The sequence below is a fragment of the Ranitomeya imitator genome, chromosome 5 (genome assembly GCF_032444005.1).
Source record: "Ranitomeya imitator isolate aRanImi1 chromosome 5, aRanImi1.pri, whole genome shotgun sequence".
Classification (NCBI taxonomy): Eukaryota; Metazoa; Chordata; class Amphibia; order Anura; family Dendrobatidae; genus Ranitomeya; species Ranitomeya imitator.
Genome location: NC_091286.1, coordinates 19,640,904 through 19,659,996, shown reverse-complemented (window position 1 = coordinate 19,659,996; position 19,093 = coordinate 19,640,904). Strand labels below are relative to the sequence as shown.

At 45.7% G+C, this 19,093-nt stretch overlaps 1 protein-coding gene across 1 annotated transcript; it reads right to left on the bottom strand.

Annotated features, from left to right (window-relative positions):
- Positions 1 to 3,030: 3,030 nt before the first annotated feature.
- LBH (LBH regulator of WNT signaling pathway) lies at positions 3,031 to 18,794 on the bottom strand. Its single transcript, XM_069768368.1, has 3 exons — positions 18,622 to 18,794; positions 11,946 to 12,042; positions 3,031 to 5,062 (listed from the first exon to the last, which is right to left on the bottom strand). Exons 1-3 carry the CDS (start codon positions 18,645 to 18,647, stop codon positions 4,877 to 4,879), a joined length of 309 nt encoding a protein of 102 aa, XP_069624469.1. The 5' UTR covers positions 18,648 to 18,794; the 3' UTR covers positions 3,031 to 4,876.
- Positions 18,795 to 19,093: the final 299 nt, after the last annotated feature.

The following is a 19,093-nucleotide window of genomic DNA, read 5'->3' as shown; positions in this document are numbered from 1 at the left end:
AGAATGAATGGGGCCATGTATCGTGAGATTTTGAGTGCAAACCTCCTTCCATCAGCAAGGGCATTGAAGATGAAACGTGGCTGGGTCTTTCAACATGACAATGATCCAAAGCACACCGCCAGGGCAACGAAGGACTGGCTTCGTAAGAAGCATTTCAAGGTCCTGGTGTGGCCTAGCCAGTCTCCAGATCTCAACCCTATAGAAAACCTTTGGAGGGAGTTGAAAGTCCGTGATGCCAAGCGAAAAGCCAAAAACATCACTGCTCTAGAGGAGATCTGCATGGAGGAATGGGCCAACATAACCGTGTGTGGCAACCTTGTGAAGACTTACAGAAAACGTTTGACCTCTGTCATTGCCAACAAAGGATATATTACAAAGTATTGAGATAAAATTTTGTTTCTGACCAAATACTTATTTTCCACCATAATATGCAAATAAAATGTTAAAAAAACAGACAATGTGATTTTCTGGATTTTTTTTTCTCAGTTTGTCTCCCATAGTTGAGGTCTACCTATGATGTAAATTACAGACGCCTCTCATCTTTTTAAGTGGTGGAACTTGCACTATTGCTGACTGACTAAATACTTTTTTGCCCCACTGTATGTGCACACACTGCAGAAAACGCTGCGAATCCGCAGCAGTTTCCCATGAGTTTACAGTTCAGTACAGCCATTTTGGAAGATGGCGGCACCCAGGAAAAAAGACGGACGGACCCTGGGAGGCTCGGTAAGTATGATGGGGTGCGGGGGGAGTGGACAGGAGGACGGGGGGGAGCGGACAGGAGGACGGGGGGGAGCGGACAGGAGGACGGGGGGGAGCGGACAACAGATCGGAGGGCTGGGGGGGCGATCGGTGGGGTGGGGGCACATCAGTGTTTCCAGCCATGGCCGATGATATTGCAGCATCGGCCATGGCTGGATTGTAATATTTCACCAATTTTTAAGGTGAAATATTACAAATCGCTCTGATTGGCAGTTTCACTTTCAACAGCCAATCAGAGCGATCGTAGCCACGGGAGGGGGGGTGAAGCCACCCCCCCTGGGCTAAAGTACAACTCCTCCTGTCCCTGCAGGCCGGGTGAAATTACAGTTAACCCTTTCACCAGGCCTGCAGGAGCCCAATCCGGCCATGACGCATATGCTGCGTCACAGGTCGGAATGGCACAGGTTTTCATGACGCATACGGTGCGTCAAAGGTCAGGAAGGGGTTAAAGCCTTCAGGTATTTGCATCATGTGAGAACTGATTGCTTTACAGCAGAGGTCTCCTTACCGGTCACTGTTGATCCTGGTATCTAAGGAGACTTTCTGCCAAGATTGGAGCCTTCTCTGATCCTTGACTCTACAGCAGGGTATCCGTCGCCTGTTATGGACGATACATACTGCTAATGTCTTATGACAAGTCCTTTTATGTTGCTTGCAAGAAAGGCGGTCAGAACATTTTATACCAAGAGCAACTTGTACATTGGCCCTGATGGCTTAGGTACCCCGGAGCTTGCATCCACTAGGATGTATCCCCCATTGTGTGGGATGAGCAGTGGTATTTAGACACTTTGCTATATCTGGTCTGGGGGGCCGTTAGCACTACAGTGATCATACCCATGAGTGATGGGCTATCAAGACCCCCAACTATTGCATGGCTGCAACATAAGCTGCTGGTCCAATATCCATGGCCAGCCTGACCTGCGGATATTCTCTAGTTTATGACAGGATAGGACCCTGAACAATATGATCATACATGCACTATTTATAGTCTGTTTCCATCCTAAGCTCATGGTCTGACACTGAAAACCTTACAACAAGCCATTCCCACCGGCCACATAAAAAGATGAAAGCTCAGACTGACCAGGAACGGGAAACCGTCCACATTCCTGAGCGCTGATACATCTCACAGGGTCTCGTTACAGAAAGTTTCCTTTACCAAGTAGGGGAAAGATCCCATAAGGACAAGTAATGGACAGAATACAGATCTCAGCAGTCAAGATTGATGGGATGACCTGAAGGGTTACCTCCAACTCCCAAATATGAGAATAGAGCAGCAGGGCACATCTCACCACCATTCCACTTAGTCCCTGTGGACGTACTGAGCACCTGTTCAGCTTTCTCCAAGAGCCTCAGACAAAATATAGCAATGGTCGAGCGCACGCACTGCTGAAAAAAAATTAAAAATAAAGGATTTGGTCCTGCCGATTATAGGGCCTAAGACATTGGGGCAGTGTTGGACTGGGTTGGCAAAGACCCACCAGAAACCGTGATTCTTGGCGCCCACTCTTCAACTACACGCAGAAATAACCTCACCCTGGTACACATTTACTTCTATGTAATATTAATTTGGCTAGCTTGTTTAATAATTAGATTATTCACTATTTAAATGTATAAAGTATAATAGCACTACTTATTAGCACTCCTTCATAGGAGCCTAACGGAGGATCCTCCTTTTCCCCTGCGCACCAGTTTGAGCCCGACTGGGGGAGATGCATCAAAACTGGTGGTGAAAAAAAAAAGCGAAGTTCATTGCAACCAACTTGAATTACTTCTATTGCGATAAGATTTTCATTTTTCACCAATAACTACAATTTGCAATAAAAAAATTGCAAAACTGAAGCCTTGATTAATTTTGCATAATCTATAGCACTTCAAGAAGCCACACTTTGTATCAAGAGGCAAAAGTGCTGCAAAGCCAGAGAGGGAAACTTAGTCACAGGACGCTTGCGCTTTTTCCACTGGAGGGAAGTTGCATTGCACCCACAATTTCACCACGAAATTGTTATTGTGAAGTACTGGGGCCAAACCTTCGATAAAGCAACTAGAACCAAAAAGTGCTACCAATCGCCTCCCAAGACCCTCAAAGTTTGTTTCGTGACTTTGCAAACCCACAAGCTGACAATCCCCGGCCGGTGACGGATTGCCGCTACTCTGCAGACACATACCACGTTCACAACAGAGTCAGTCTGCTTCATGTCAGACGGGTATAGAGAGGAAACTGTTTAGGCTGAAGAGCGGCACTCGCACAAATAAAACCGCCACATCGGCTGAGTTGGAAAGCAATTTGAAACTTTTTATTTACAACCGTCACAGTGACATAATAGTTTTGGAAAAAACAAAAGCTAGCATCTCCCTGAGCCTTAAAAAAATACAGAAATATATACTTATATATAACTATTATACAACAGGATTTACTCGAGTGCTTTTTGTTCGTGGACATTTGTAACAAATGGAAATATACAATACTCTCAAAGAGGAAAAACAGACAAATGCAAAGTAATTCCTTCCACAGGTTTTTTTTTTTCAGTAGGACTTGTAATGGATGCCAATAGAAATCGAGAGGTCTCCGTGGATTGTCACTACGTATCTACTGGAATGGCACCATTCTATGGTTTACCCATCTGCTGATGGTCAGTAACACTGGCGCCCATACCCAATACCCATTTGTGAACCATGACCTGGAGGAGCTTTTGGCTGACAAGACAACCACAGATATTTTAAACGTGCAACTTGCAAGATATACATACGAGACTCTTAATATTTGGACAGATTAGAACAGGAATTATTGCTGTATTGTCATTCGAAAATAGGAACGAGTCTACAAAGACGAAGCATCCAGTAACGTGTGATGGTGTAGGCAAGCTCTGCATAGCCACCAGCATATTACACTGAGGTATTTACTCAATTCAACGGATAGCAAAAGGCTTGAAGACCATCTGAATATCTGGTGAAGTCAAGGGCAATGATGGGTCTCAAAAAGGCATTGGGAAAGTGAAGTTTACTGAAAGATTGAGGTTTATTTCTAGAGCGGTCACCATCCAGACTCACCTCAAGAAATCAATAGTCTCAAGGGTACAAAGTAAATCCACACCTTACTAACACATGGATCATCAGGACTTTTTTTTTTTTTAATTTGCCCATTTTCCATTTGGGATAGACCTTTAATGCATCTTTTCAGAAGTTGGAGCCTCACAAACCCACTAAACTTTTGGCAAAGTGTTCTCAACTATTCATAACCTACAACCGCAATCAGCGATGGACCGGGTCAAGATGGTCTACCATGCCCAAGATATTAAGTACAATGACTTGCGAGGACTTCTGAGAGCATAGGACAACAGTAAAGCACACGATGTCCACTTCATCCAGAAAGGAAGCGCAATGTTTGTTTTTTTCCATACCAGAGAACTCTACATACTTGTCTACAATGTTGACTTTGTTGCGGAACCGTACAAAGTTTTACTGTAAGCCAAGGAACACAACATCTCAGTACAGAACAAATACATGACACTATTGCTTCCCTGTACACAATTGAACACTGGAATTAATACTACAGAGACAGATTCAACTTTTTGATCCAATTATAAATAGTTACGACACAGCGATGACATTTACAAAGTTGTCGAGAGTGACGCCAAGATGTACAACAGTTCACAAGATGACTGCTTGGCATGGATAATAACGACAACAGTTACCAGAATTGGTTCAACTAAGACTCCAGTTGGTGGACAGCATGACGTAACATTCACATGGAGAAGTGATGAGTTGACTTTTTGCAGACAAGGCGGTTTATTAATGGTCGTCGAGTCTGTGCCTCTGTCCAAAGAATTCCTTCTTGCGTTAATCTAAGATTACATCACTGCATCTAGCCTTAGAAAAACCTCAGATTGTATTCTAATGATTGAAATAAAAAAAAAAAAGCAAACACTTCTTCCAAGACTTCGGGGCTTTTAATCACAACGAAGGCCAGATTATTCCACCGAGAGAAAAAAAAAAATAGACTCGTCACATGTGCATCTTGGAATTTGTCATAGTTCGCAAAATCCTTCCTAACTGATTCATAGCTGGCCCGTTGCTGGGCAACTTTTCATCCAAAACGACAAGGGTCGTCACATGTTTACTGCTCCTTGTCGTCTTTTTGTGTATCGCAGTTTGATTCCTTTTCTTCCTCCACCAGGAATTCTTCTGGAGGCCATCTGAGTTCCCCACTCTCCACATCTCCCTCTGTGGGCTCCACCACAATGGAGGGAAGCCGATCCTTCAACTTGCAGCATCGTTCAAAGTCTGAAGGGTCTGGGAATATCTAAAAAGGAGAAAAAACAGGAAAGTGTCAAGTCAGGAAAAACAATTAAAAAAAAAGTAAGCAAGACCCAAGTAAAAGGCATATCAAGACAAATATTCAAATTGGTCAATACGATTTCTAGAATACTTAAGCCAAAAAGTAGTAGGTTATATGGCAAACTATCGTAGAAGGACTCCAAGGAAGGAAAGAAAGCTGTTCTGGTAACGCTACGCAACCTATGACTGCTAGTTGGAGTTGAAGGATCACAATTTCTTGCAAAACATTACAGAGGCAAACACCAGGTTAGTAACAAGTGTCTTGGCACGGGGTGGAACTTCAATACTAGCTTGAGCCTTTCAAGTCCCTCCAACACATGTTTAACCCCTTAGTGACCGAGCCAAATTTTTGAAATCTGACCAGTGTCACTTTATGTGGTAATAACTCTGCAACGCTTCAACAAATCCCTGTGATTTTGAGATTGTTTTTTCGTGACACATTATACTTTATGATAATGGTAAATTTAGTTCAACATTTTTTGTGTTTATTTATAAAAAATTTCAAAAATTTGAGAAAAATGTTAAAAAATTTGCAATTTTCTAAATTTGAATGATTATCCCTTTAAACCAGATAGTCATACAACAGCAAATCATTAATAAATAACATTTCCCACATGTCTGCTTTACATCAGGACCATTTGTAAAATGTTATTTTATTTTGCTAGCATTTTAGGAGGTTTAAAAATGTAGCAGCAATTTTTCATTTTTTCAAAGAAATTTACAAAATTTATTTTTTTAGGGACTTACCCATGTTTGAAGTGACTTTAGGGGTCCTATATATTGGGAAACCCACAAACGTGATACCATTTTAAAAACAGCACCCCTAAACATATTGAAAACTGCTGTCAGGTAGTTTATTAACCCTTCAGGTGCTTTACAGGAATGAATGCAAAGTGGTATGACAAATGAAAAAGTGTATTTTTACCACCTAAATGTTGCTAACTTCTAAACAGATTACAACAGCCGTCAGACTCTAAGGCCACTATTTGGTCATGAATTGCCATGGCAAACATCAGGACAACAAAATCATGATCTGAGGGCACCAATTGGGACAAAGAAGAAGCCCCCACACTCTGTTAACCATTTATAATGATGTAGTCACTATTTACAGCAGCATCTAAGGGGTTAAACAGATTTAGATGGTGCAAATACTGATCGTGGCTGGTACAGCAAGTTGTCAGCTATAGTGTACAACCGACAGATGCTGGATTGTCATCTGTATGGGGATACTATTCTCTTATATCTCAGGTCAGTTAAAAGACGTATTGGCGGTCATTAAGGGGTTAAAGATCTAATTTGGTAAATGAGAAGCAAACTACATCTACATATTTATCTCTAGACCTAGACAGACCACAAAGAGGACCAAAGTCTTACTAGCATTGAAGATATGATCAAGCATGGTATTAGAAGGCCTCTATACATGGTAGACTAAAGTTGCCAAACCAGCCAATATCTGCAGGATCTGCCAAAGAAGCAATGCCTATGGTGTCCTCAGAAGAAGATGTTGGGGGAAGAGAAGGATCTGACTGCTGAATTTCTAACTGCCTATCCTTTTGTTATTCCTGGAGTTCAGACTCTTCTTCTGGTAGTGTTTTGAGGAAGACCGGAGTCTGGCAGCAGCTCTGAGAACATAGGAGCGTTTGGCTGAGCCAAGTGTTTCTGTTCGTGGAGGAGTCAGGAGAGATGGCTGCTTGCCAAATAATCATTCGTCCATCAGACAATGTGTAGAGGGGCCTTTCCCTTCAAGATATGTTTTACTGAATGGGAGACAGTCAACAACTCCACAAAAGGCGGCCATTCACATTAGATCATAGACAAACCTGCCAACTTTGGTGGGACTGTCCAACCCTACAGTTTGGGTAAATGTAGGAAAAAGACAAAGTTGGCAGCCAATATACCCCATTTTGTTCCATCATTATATTCATTGCAGCAAGAGATCTGACTGTGGCTTATTCCATCAAAAACACAAATGCACACCCTGCCCAGGTTGAACATCAGGTAAAATATGCAACATCTTCACGTCTGATTTTAAGAGAAGGGTCCAGATCAGCAGGGGTCCAGTAGTAGATCCCATCAGACACCCCCTACCCATCTCATAGTGGAGACTCACTGCAAGTATGGATAACCCCTTTAACTTCTACTACAAAAAAACGACATTACAGCAGGGGTGTCAAACTGCATTCCTCGAGGGCTGCAAACAGGTGATGTTTTCAGGATTTCCTTGTACTGCACAGGTGATAAATAATGAGTTGGTGATTAAATTATCACCTGTGCAGTACAAGGAAATCCTGAAAACATGACCTGTTTGCAGCCCTCGAGGAATGCAGTTTGACACCCCTGCATTACAGCACATGTGCACCCTCTCCAATTCAGACAGAGGATATTCGAGAGCTAATTGTGACATTTCTGCAAAGCTAAAGATTGCAGCTTTTACTTCCATTGCAATCTCTGCAGATTCTCCTTTCCTACCCACAAGCCTACTTTTTTTAGTTTTGCAGTCTTAAAGTTTGTTCATTTTTGTTTTATTACAAAACAATTTTTTGAACAAAACTTTTGCAAACTTTGCAAAAAACTTTTTCTCATCTATAGGGTTCACTTTTTGCATTCCGCTCTGAGAGAGTTAAGCCTATAAGCCGGGTTTTTCATGTATAGCAAACCGTTCTGTCTTCTGGGCTTTGTGTCCTTGTTTTAGGATTAGGACTTGTCAACACGCGGCTCAAACAAAGTCACGGATGAAAGATTAGCCCAGAATATGAGGAACGTGATTACTAATGAATGAGCGGCCCTACATGATCCAGTCACTGATGGAAGCTTCTAGATGTTCATGACCAATAAGTTATTGGCCATAGCCCCAGCAGAGCTCAGACCTCAACTTATTAAGGATTACACCCTTAATTATAAGCTTCTCTTCCAGGCATTCTCTCCTATTTAGGGAGGCACGAAATTCAACAATACCATAAATTACCACCAGTCAATAAATCATCCTGAAAAATGGACCCCAGATGTTGAGATTAGGCCAACATGGATATAAAAAAAAAATCTCTCTATTTTTTTTTTTTGGGGGGGGGAGGGGTGGGGGTGTATTTTTCGTTGGCCATACATCAGTTAAAACAAAATGACAGGAGAAAAAAAAAATCTAAGATCAGTAAAAAGAAAAAGCAAAGCCACCATCCTGCCTTGTTTTTTTTGTAGCGTTCATTGTTCAGTGATAATTACCCAACCGGATTCTCCAGGTCTGTACAATTATACTAAACAGGGTTGTGTTATTTTAGTATTTAAAAAAAAAACACGAGTGCGAGGTTTTCTGTGTGCAGTGTGACACTTGGGGCACAAGACATTTTAATCAATTTTTTATTGTGGAGTCTGAAAAATGGCAATTTTGTAGTATCGATTTTTTTATGTACATGATCACTATGGGTCGTTTATTTTGATAACACTTTACAGCTGCAGTAATGCCGAATTTTTTTAATTTTATGTTTTAGCTGGGGAAAAGCAGGTAATTAAGTTAAGTTTTTTTTTAAAATGGTCTTAGGCCTAGTACCTAAGAATGACCGAGCCAAGCATTGCTGTATATAGTGTAGATCGTGGCCTCCTATGATGTCTGCCGCTGGGCTGCTCAGGAGTACAAGATGGCAGCAACTGGGGCCTAAATAAGACCCTCAGCTGGCATGGCAACCAACCGCACCTTGAGATTACACTATAGGGAAGCCACCCGAACTACTGTGCTGTCTATTTAAGGGGTTAAACAGCAGCATTCTGAGCTGGCTAGTGCCGCCGCCATTACAGGCAGAGTCTGGCTGCACAACACCAATATTGTAGTCAGGCCAAACTGGTTGCCATGGGTAACAACTCTGCTTTTTATTTGCACCAATCATGCGCCATCCCTCATTTTTCTGAGGCCTTGTGGAAGATGAAAGCAGCAACCTCATTGGTTGCCATGGGCAACTGCTTCACTTCTCACTTCCATTGTGCATTTGTCGAATTTACATCCATATCTCCCTTGGAATCTCAATGACAACAGAAGAGGAGACCAGTCACTTTTAGCAGAGTCGGGGCTGTAATGTTCTTATGCTGTCAGACCATGAGGGCAATATGTCCGTCGAGTGTGGTTAGATGGCGGCACATTGTGACTGAAAAACTGTACGAGCTGCTGAAGTGCAGGACAGGTCTTCAGGCACCTCGGATTGTAACCACATTTCCATTCACTGACAAAGCAGAGATATGGAAATTGTTAAGAAGTGAAATAAAAAGCACATTCTCTATAGGAGGATTTCACTCTAAGGGCATGACTTATGGATCTTCCCATGTATCCAGGCCTCCGTGCTGCCAGACATGCTGACAGTTTCCAGCACAGAGGACATGGGACCTGCAAATACTTAACTGCTGCAAGAATTAGTCCAGATCTGAGGCAAAAGTGAAAAATGGCGCTGACTGGGTCCCAAGTGACGCCACATTGGGGGTAGGGGGGTGTAACGCCTCCGCACATACTGGCATAATAGTATACCAGTCAGGGTGCAGGTGTATGGCGCTGACACAGAATTATATTACGGTATATAGTCGGCATACACCGCCAACATGAGCGAGCGCCATACGCTGCTGTTTACCCAACAGATTGACAGCGGCAATCGCTATCATCAGTATTCAGTGGTAACTGACACACATGCACAATGGCACCCTTCACATGCCCGCTTGCCGATGACTGCCATGGCAGCCAGGACCCTATTGAATAGCAGCCATCTTGATCAATTTCACTATATACTGTAAAATCGGAGCATCCATACAAATACAAGCGATCATAGGTTAAAGTCTTAAATTTTGCCAATAAAAAAAAATTGTTAAAATGGAGTCCATTAAGGACCAAGGAGGAGACGAGTTTACACATTTTACCTCCGCAACCCACGATCGTAAAGTTAACGTACAGTCCCTACACCTCCAGTATACAGACTATGTGCCGTTACATGGTCCCAGAGCAAGAAACCATATTCACCCCTATTCTAGCCAATATCTCTGCAACATGGCAGGCGAATGGTCAATGCAAAAAGGCAGCACAGTATAGACCATTTCTATGGACACTATTGCAGATCTATACAGCACGTATAATACCGCCATGCAGTGGAGCAGCACATTACCTATAGCTACTATAGATGCCGAAAGAGCTGCAAATTAAAAAAAAAAAAAAAAAAATCAATAGAATTTGAGACCCGCCTCCACACCTGCAAGAATTAAAGGTGCATTCACCTTTAAGAAGCTGCAGCAGCGGGTCACAACAGACAATAGAGATCAGAATGAAACACGTCAGAATGGCGCGCTGCGCCCGTGCCGGATTCTTCGAAGTCTGCTTGGCTCCAGGCCTTTTATGCACAAGTGAGCGATTCTCATTAGCACGAGCAATGAACGTAGAGGCAGCAGCGGACTCATTCATAATAACCTCAGTGTTTCTAGAAAGCGCGGCCCGCCAGTAACCGCTCCAGAATAAGACCGCTCTGTATCAGAAGACGAATGTCAGCACCGCATCAGATAAAGACTGGACTATTTTTAAGTTATGAAATTATAACTGTTCAAAAAAAAAAAAAATGAAAGAACTTGTCTTTTGAGGAATGACTGAAGATGAGCTCCATGTTAGGCTACGTTCACATTAGCGTTGAGTCGGGCGCAGCCGCGGCCACATGCGTCCCTATATTTAACATGTCTTGCGTTTTGTGACGCATGCGTCATTTTGGTGCAAGCGTCAGGGCGCAGAGGACGCTGCATGTTGCATTTTTTTGCGTCCAAAATAAAGCCAAAAATGGACACATGTGTCACAAAACAATGCGTTTTTGCATGCGTTGTGTCGCCGACGCAATGCCCAACAATGCAAATGTGAACGTAGCCCTACATTACAGGGAGCTGCTTAGACAAGATTACGCATAACACCCCCTTATCCGAAATCTTCAGACCTGGCAGAGATACGTCCTCCTAGAGCTTCCGGCCAAAACATCCCTATCCTCAATTTCTCCAAAACCACCTGGTATCACATTGGAGCAGAGTAGAGCAGCTGCCAGGTATCGTGTAGCCCCCTTATCTCAGATTCCACTACGATGAATCCCCCCCACTGTATCCCAGTTGAAGTCCAGCCTAGCTACAGAGATTATTTCCCTAATAGCAATGGCCTAGCTAGGTGCATCGCCTTACCCCAAGGCAGCAACCAGTCCTAGAATGGCGCCCCCTCTACCAGCCCCCTCTAATACTATCCTTGTGGCAGCCGACTATTCAACCTGGGAAAGGAACCAAAAGTTCTACCCAACGAGAAGCATCACAGAATATATGCATTATGTATATTTGCCATTCCAGGTCTGGAAAATCTGGGTGTCAATCCACATCGAAGCAGGAAAAATATCATCCATCTTCCCTAAAGACATACCAGCATATGAGTAGATATTATCTGCTTCCAGAAAACTGCAACTAATGGAAGGAAGCACAACAGGGACTTCCATCCAACAATCAAACTCCTGAATGGTAAATCTGCTAGTAGATACTATGAGAATAGGGAGACAACCCTTGAACACTACGGGTGACAAATACTAGTACCCAGCTTTTCCATTAACAGAAAAATTAACATTAAGACTTGTTGAAAATACACATCCACTGCAATTCTCAAGAGAATTCACCCAGATTTCCCAGTCTCCAAGTCATAATTGGGAAACCTGGGAAATAACCAGAAATGGCAGCAATTGGTTACCACAAATTTGCCATTTTGGACTCCAGACCAGCTGCCTTATTGGTTATCTGCCAAAAACGCAAGAAAAGTTTAGATTGCCAAAAGACAGCCTAGCAAAATATCCAGAGGCAGAATTTTCCTTTGAACGTACCTGATAAGAATCTTTGCGAGGGCTTAAGCCGATTTCATCCATGGGTTGAGTGTTCATTATAACCTCAGTCATTTCAGCTGATCTCAAGTAATCAATGCTGCAAGAAGAAAAAATATATACGGTAATTAAGGTCCTCATCCTCCGCTATAATTATGCTGTAAGAAAACCTTTCAAGACAGTGCGGTCTAAGACAATTCACCAAAAAGGAACAAAAAATATATATAAAATTGTCCAGTTATAAATTGTCCATGTTTATGTTTCAGCTGATGCTTGCTACAATGTATCAATACAATAAAATCATTAAAACAAATGTACGCTTTAAGTTGGTTCTCCACATGTACATTACCCAAATCTCCTACAACTTGGGAGAAACTTAAGATATAAAATCCATATCTGCTCCTCCCTTCCATCCCCTTGCTCATAGTACAAATGGTAAAAACCTGGATCAAGTGGTTGGTATGCCAAGAACCCATTTCTAAGATCAGTAATGAAATGCCACCATTTGTTCCAGTGCAAAGGCAATTATACACATTTTTGGCCCCTGGTGGGCAATGCATGGAGAAAACAGGAGTTTTGTTTCAGCAGGGGAATCATTATTTATGTTTTGCTCCCAGTAGAGGAGTATGGTAGCTCTAGTATGAATGCAGATGTCAGGGACAGTTGGTGATACACTTGCTCATGTGAATCCCACTAAACCATCTTATATACAAGTGTATTCCCCTAAGACCCCAATAGTCATGACATAAGGTAAAATGGTGGACAAAAATGTGTCCCATATATACTCCTCCAGCGATGCATCTTTAAAAGTGAAATACACCTAAATGTACCCTCCATTAAGACAGGTTTAGTACAGCGATGCAATGGGATTTTGGAACACTGGAGGTCAAGTCCATGTAGTTCAGAGAGGTTCTATACGTGTCCTATGGACAGGTTAAAGGTAATTTCCAAACGCCCTTTAAAAAGAAATGACATTCTGTAGGATTATCTAAAACAATTTTTTCTTCTAGAATATATTTCTAAACCAGGGGGTCCCCAAAAATAATAGATATGGTATTTTGTTGGCATCTTCAGAATTGTTTCAGTGACATCTCACCAATATGTTCTAGAACTAAAACTTTCTGGAGAGATTTTAGGAACTTTCATTAGCCTATACAGGACATTGCTGGAAAGGGGGTGGGAAATGTCAGATTACCGACTGATCTTCACATGTAATCCCACAGGATCATTCAGTCGGCTATTGCGTAACCAAGAGGAAGTTGAAGATATTCTTGACCGACCACGATCACTACTTTATATCAAGAGTCTCCAGACACATTACACCACCTGCACAGGACCTGTGCTGTTATAAATCTATAGGTTCCAGTCCCTTTAAGATGTTTACTTGCAGCAGAAATGTCAAATATCTCATCATTTGTTCATTCAGTCACGAGAAGTCAGCGACACGCTGCAGGACACCCACAGCCTGCCATTCATCAGACACAGAACAATAGGCTCCAAGGTAAAAAGACTGGAAATACTGCAGAACCTGCACAACCCCACACCTTAACCAAACAGCCGATATAGGGCACAAAAGCTCCAGAAGAACCACAGAGCTCCCCAAAAACAAAGCCACAGTCCAGGAGAAGATTTATAAAGGGGCCAAGGAAAAGTACAAAGAAGAAAAGGAAGAGACATCAATAGAGGCACATTCTATGGTCCTTACACCCTGGACTGACCCCACAGAATTGCTTTATGGACCATTCACACACAAGACTGACCCTACAGAACTGCACCGGCCGATTCACACAGGGCTGACCCTACAGAAGTGCACTATGGCCCATTCACACACACAGGGCTGACCCTACAGAACTGCACTATGGCCCATTCATACACAGGGCTGACCCTAAAGAAGTGCACTATGGTTTATTCACACAGGGCTGACCCTACAGAAGTGCACTATGGCCCATTCATACACAGGGCTGACCCTACAGAACTGCACTATGGTCCATTCACACACACAGGGCTGACCCTACAGAAGTGCACTATGGCCCATTCACACACACAGGGCTGACCCTACAGAAATGCACTATGGTTTATTCACACACAGGACTGACCCTACAGAACTGCACTATGGTTTATTCACACACAGGGCTGACCCTAAAGAAGTGCACTATGGTTTATTCACACAGGGCTGACCCTACAGAATTGCACTATGGCCCATTCACACAGGGCTGACCCTACAGAACTGCACTATGGTTTATTCACACACAGGGCTGACACTACAGAACTGCACTAGGGCCCATTCATACACAGGGCTGACCCTACAGAACTGCACTATGGTCCATTCACACACACAGGGCTGACCCTACAGAACTGCACTATGGTTTATTCACACACAGGACTGACCCTACAGAACTGCACTATGGTTTATTCACACACAGGGCTGACCCTACAGAACTGCACTATGGTTTATTCACACACAGGGCTGACCCTACAGAACTGCATTATGGTTTATTCACACACAGGGCTGACCCTACAGAACTGCATTATGGTTTATTCACACACAGGGCTGACCCTACAGAAGTGCACTATGGTTTATTCACACACAGGACTGACCCTACAGAACTGCACTATGGTTTATTCACACACAGGGCTGACCCTACAGAACTGCACTATGGTTTATTCACACACAGGGCTGACCCTAAAGAAGTGCACTATGGTTTATTCACACAGGGCTGACCCTACAGAACTGCACTATGGCCCATTCACACAGGGCTGACCCTACAGAACTGCACTAGGGCCCATTCATACACAGGGCTGACCCTACAGAACTGCATTATGGCCCATAAATACACAGGGCTGACCCTACAGAACTGCACTATGGTCCATTCACACACACAGGGCTGACCCTACAGAACTGCACTATGGTCCATTCACACACAGGGCTGACCCTACAGAACTGCACTATGGCCCATAAATACACAGGGCTGACCCTACAGAACTGCACTATGGCCCATTCACACACACAGGGCTGACCCTACAGAGCTGCACTATGGCCCATTCACACACAGGGTTGACCCTACAGAACTGCACTATGGCCCATTCACACACGGCTGACCCTACAGAACTGCACTATGGTCCATTCACACACAGGGTTGACCCTACAGAACTGCACTATGGCCCATAAATACACAGGGCTGACCCTACAGAACTGCACTATGGCCCATTCACACACACAGGGCTGACCCTACAGAGCTGCACTATGGTCTATATACAACGCAGACAGAAGGCGGCCCCTATGCAAAAATATATGGGCCCTTTGCAGTCCAGTAGCTCATAATGCCCAGATCCACTTGCTTTGGAGTTCGAATGGGGCCTTTCACCCCATGGGTCCCGTTATAGCTTCATAGGTTGCCCCAATGACATATCCGCCCCTGGGTTAGACATTGGCTACATTATACACATCTCCATACACCTGATTGACCGTACAGACCCATCTCACCATACATTTCTGCACGCTGCGATAATCGGGACCGTTTTATTCCAGCATCCGTCAGAAGCAGATGAGCAATTTCTTTTGATGAGGATATGGTAATTGTAGTGATTCTACAGCTGACCGTAATTGCAGCCCACACGTTTATATCCAGATTTTTATATACAGATATCACATTCTTTATGATTCAATGTGTCCATAAAAATAACATTTTAATAAAGTCACAACCGATGTCCTGAAGCCAGTTACAAAAATATGGCGATCCGTGCCCCCTGTGGGCTGTAAGACCACCTTATAAAAGGAGAAGTCCAGCAAGAAAAAAAAAATCCAATATCAAGAATTCCCACTGCAGAGATATCAGATGTTCTCGCTGTGGAAATTTGTCACCAGCAATAATAGAACACCCCTTTAAGAGCGAGCAAGTAGATTTGCTATAGAAAATTCTGTAAATTTTCCATTACAGAAAGGGGCTAATAAAGCCCATTCGACTGACAATTTTGGCAACGCATTTTCTTGTAGTGAATATCCCTTTAAATATTGCGATCCTGATGATGGTGGACAGGAGAATTGGGGCAGGATTATATGAGGCATCGCCAGGAAACTGATAAGCAGCAATTTCTCAATGAACATGAGCCCATCAGTGATTCATCATGGCCAAGCGTGAATGAGGAGGGTGGCAGCAACCAGAACATTCCCATTCACAGGACGGATCACAATGACATCAGCTGCATGGAACCAATGTGAGGCCGTCTACTACCTAACATAGTACATGCCAAGAATTACGGTATATACCACATCTGTACATAGCACCAGTATCAGCCATGAACATTCGCCAGCCTGCGCCTCCAGTCACTAAAGATGCAGAAGATCAATAGGGCAGGTAGTTGTCAGCACAAAGCATTCAGGTGTCTGCAAAGTTCATCCAAACCTGTAAGAGTAGCAGAGCCAAATGTGCTGCATACAAAGTATATACAGCAGCAGTCCTATGTAACACCATGCAGTAAACAGGGCAATCTGACCATGGTACGTGCAAAACGGAAAATTCAGGTCTCTGCTCCAGCTCACTAAGCTCTGCCAAATGCAGAAACTAATGCAATTACTGCGGATCAGCGCAAGCTTATGGCAGCTAGAAGTCTAATATCTTCCATCCTGCCCAGGCCCAACTAAGACTTCCTGCTATTCCCCAATATAGAACCCAAGAGGCCGACACTGCCCATCTCCTCCTAAAACCTCTACCCAGCAGCTCAGCCTCTTCTACAGTATTGTCCAGTCTTTCCATCCAGGTACAAGCCCACCCCGCCAGGTATTCATTTACCATCTTGCCCCTCTGAATAACCCCCACCCCCACACTCCACTACAGCCTGCCCCTCAATAACCCCCACACCACACTCCACTAGAGCCTGCCCCTCTGAATAACCCCCACACTACACTCCACTACAGCCTGCCCCTCAATAACCCCCACACCACACTCCACTAGAGCCTGCCCCTCTGAATAACCACCACACTCCACTATAGCCTGCCCCTCTGAATAACCCCCACACACTCCATTACAGCCTGCCCCTCCGAATAACCCCACACACTCCACTACAGCCTGCCCCTCCGAATAACCCCCACACACACACTCCACTACAGCCTGCCCCTCCAAATAACCCGTTACACCAGCACCCCCTAGTCCAGTCCTCCCTCATGATCCCCATCTCTTCCCTTTACACCACCCCCCTCCAGCATGCTCCTATAAGTGCCCCCTCATCCTCCCAATCTGCCCCTCCAAGGCCAGGCTTACACAACTTCAGCCTGCCTCCAAGCTGCACCTATCTCTACAGGTACTCCCCCTTAATCTGCCCCCTCTAATTTCCCCCTCTTCCTTCCCCAGTCTCCCCCTCTAGGTACCTCCTATTTTCCCTCAGTTTGCCCCTCCAGGCCCCGTCTGACTACTTCAGCTTGACTCAAGTACCACCTACCCCCCCCCAAATCTGCCCCCTCCATGTACCCCCTCTCCAGTCTACCCCTCCAGGTACCCCCTCTCCAGTCTACCCCTCCAGGTACCCCCTCTCCAGTCTACCCCTCCAGGTACCCCCTCTCCAGTCTACCCCTCCAGGTACCCCCTCTCCAGTCTACCCCTCCAGGTACCCCCTCTCCAGTCTACCCCTCCAGGTACCCCCTCCCCAGTCTACCCCTCCAGGTACCCCCTCCCCAGTCTACCCCTCCAGGTACCCCCTCCCCAGTCTACCCCTCCAGGTACCCCCTCTGCCCTCCCCAGTCTACCCCTCCAGGTACCCCCTCTGCCCTCCCCAGTCTACCCCTCCAGGTACCCCCTCTGCCCTCCCCAGTCTACCCCTCCAGGTACCCCCTCTGCCCTCCCCAGTCTACCCCTCCAGGTACCCCCTCTGCCCTCCCCAGTCTACCCCTCCAGGTACCCCCTCTCCCCTCCCCAGTCTACCCCTCCAGGTACCCCCTCTCCCCTCTGCCCTCCCCAGTCTACCCCTCCAGGTACCCCCTCTCCAGTCTCCCCCTCTCCCCTCCCCAGTCTACCCCCTCTCCCCCTCCAGGTACCCCCTCTCCCCTCTACCCCTCCAGGTACCCCCTCTGCCCTCCCCAGTCTACCCCTCCAGGTACCCCCTCTGCCCTCCCCAGTCTACCCCTCCAGGTACCCCCTCTGCCCTCCCCAGTCTACCCCTCCAGGTACCCCCTCTCCCCTCTACCCCTCCAGGTACCCCCTCTCCAGTCTCCCCCTCTCCCCTCCCCAGTCTACCCCCTCTCCCCTCTACCCCTCCAGGTACCCCCTCTCCAGTCTCCCCCTCTGCCCTCCCCAGTCTACCCCTCCAGGTACCCCCTCTCCAGTCTCCCCCTCTGCCCTCCCCAGTCTACCCCTCCAGGTACCCCTTCTCCCATCTCGGTAAGCCCCTAGAAACCCCCCACCTCTGTCTCTCCAATGGCTCCAAACAATTCATTCCATCATCATCATTAAAAGAAACAATGTAACAACGCCGGATTAACCCGTCACCTCCCTGGTGTCCGGATCACCGGGCAGCGCCCCCAGCCCCTCACCTCCCCCCGGACACCAGGGGCCCCCAACCCCGCCAGCCTCATTAACCCTCTAACAGCCAGAAACTTCTTTCTTTCACTTCCATCTCCACCAGCCCGCAGACCCCACGGAGCCTGCCCACCACCCCATGCAGGGGTGAATCCACAGGAGCCACTTACCAAGGAATAGGGTAAAATACAGACATGAAGTCCCGAGAAGCTGGGGGGAAGTCCTGGGTTAAAGAAGTCACACAAAAGGGGTCCGAGTGCTGCCGGGGGTCTGCAGACAAAGCCCAGGCGGAGCAGCCAGCTACACACACAGCACGGAGCGAGCACCGAGGCACACTGTCCCGCACGGCGTGCGCAGCGCCGCCTTATATCACATAGGGGGTGCGGCCTGCCGGGAGCCCCGCCCACCGCTGCTGACGTCACCCAAAGCATGAATGGCCCGAGCCTGAGCTCATCCCCTGGATACAATCAGCGGACGGAGCGGAGACAATGGACGTTCATCCGCCGCCCAATCAGCAGCGCGCACCGCCGCAACTACCCGCGGCCCCGCCGGCTTCATAAAGCCCCCAATCTTCTGTCTGCAGCCCCTCCCCCCAGATCACTCTGTGCTCCTTTCCCTTTAAGAAAAAATAGGACTAAGCAG

What these genes read in the sequence shown, in the direction of transcription:
- LBH (XM_069768368.1), bottom strand. Translation starts at nt 18,647, where the DNA reads ATGTCTGTATTTTACCCTATTCCTTG. An exon ending in GTATTTTACCCTATTCCTTG is followed by an intron (nt 12,043 to 18,621) that starts GTAAGTGGCTCC and finishes TTCTTCTTGCAG; the next exon opens with CATTGATTACTTGAGATCAG. An exon ending in CTCGCAAAGATTCTTATCAG is followed by an intron (nt 5,063 to 11,945) that starts GTACGTTCAAAG and finishes TCTCCTTTTTAG; the next exon opens with ATATTCCCAGACCCTTCAGA.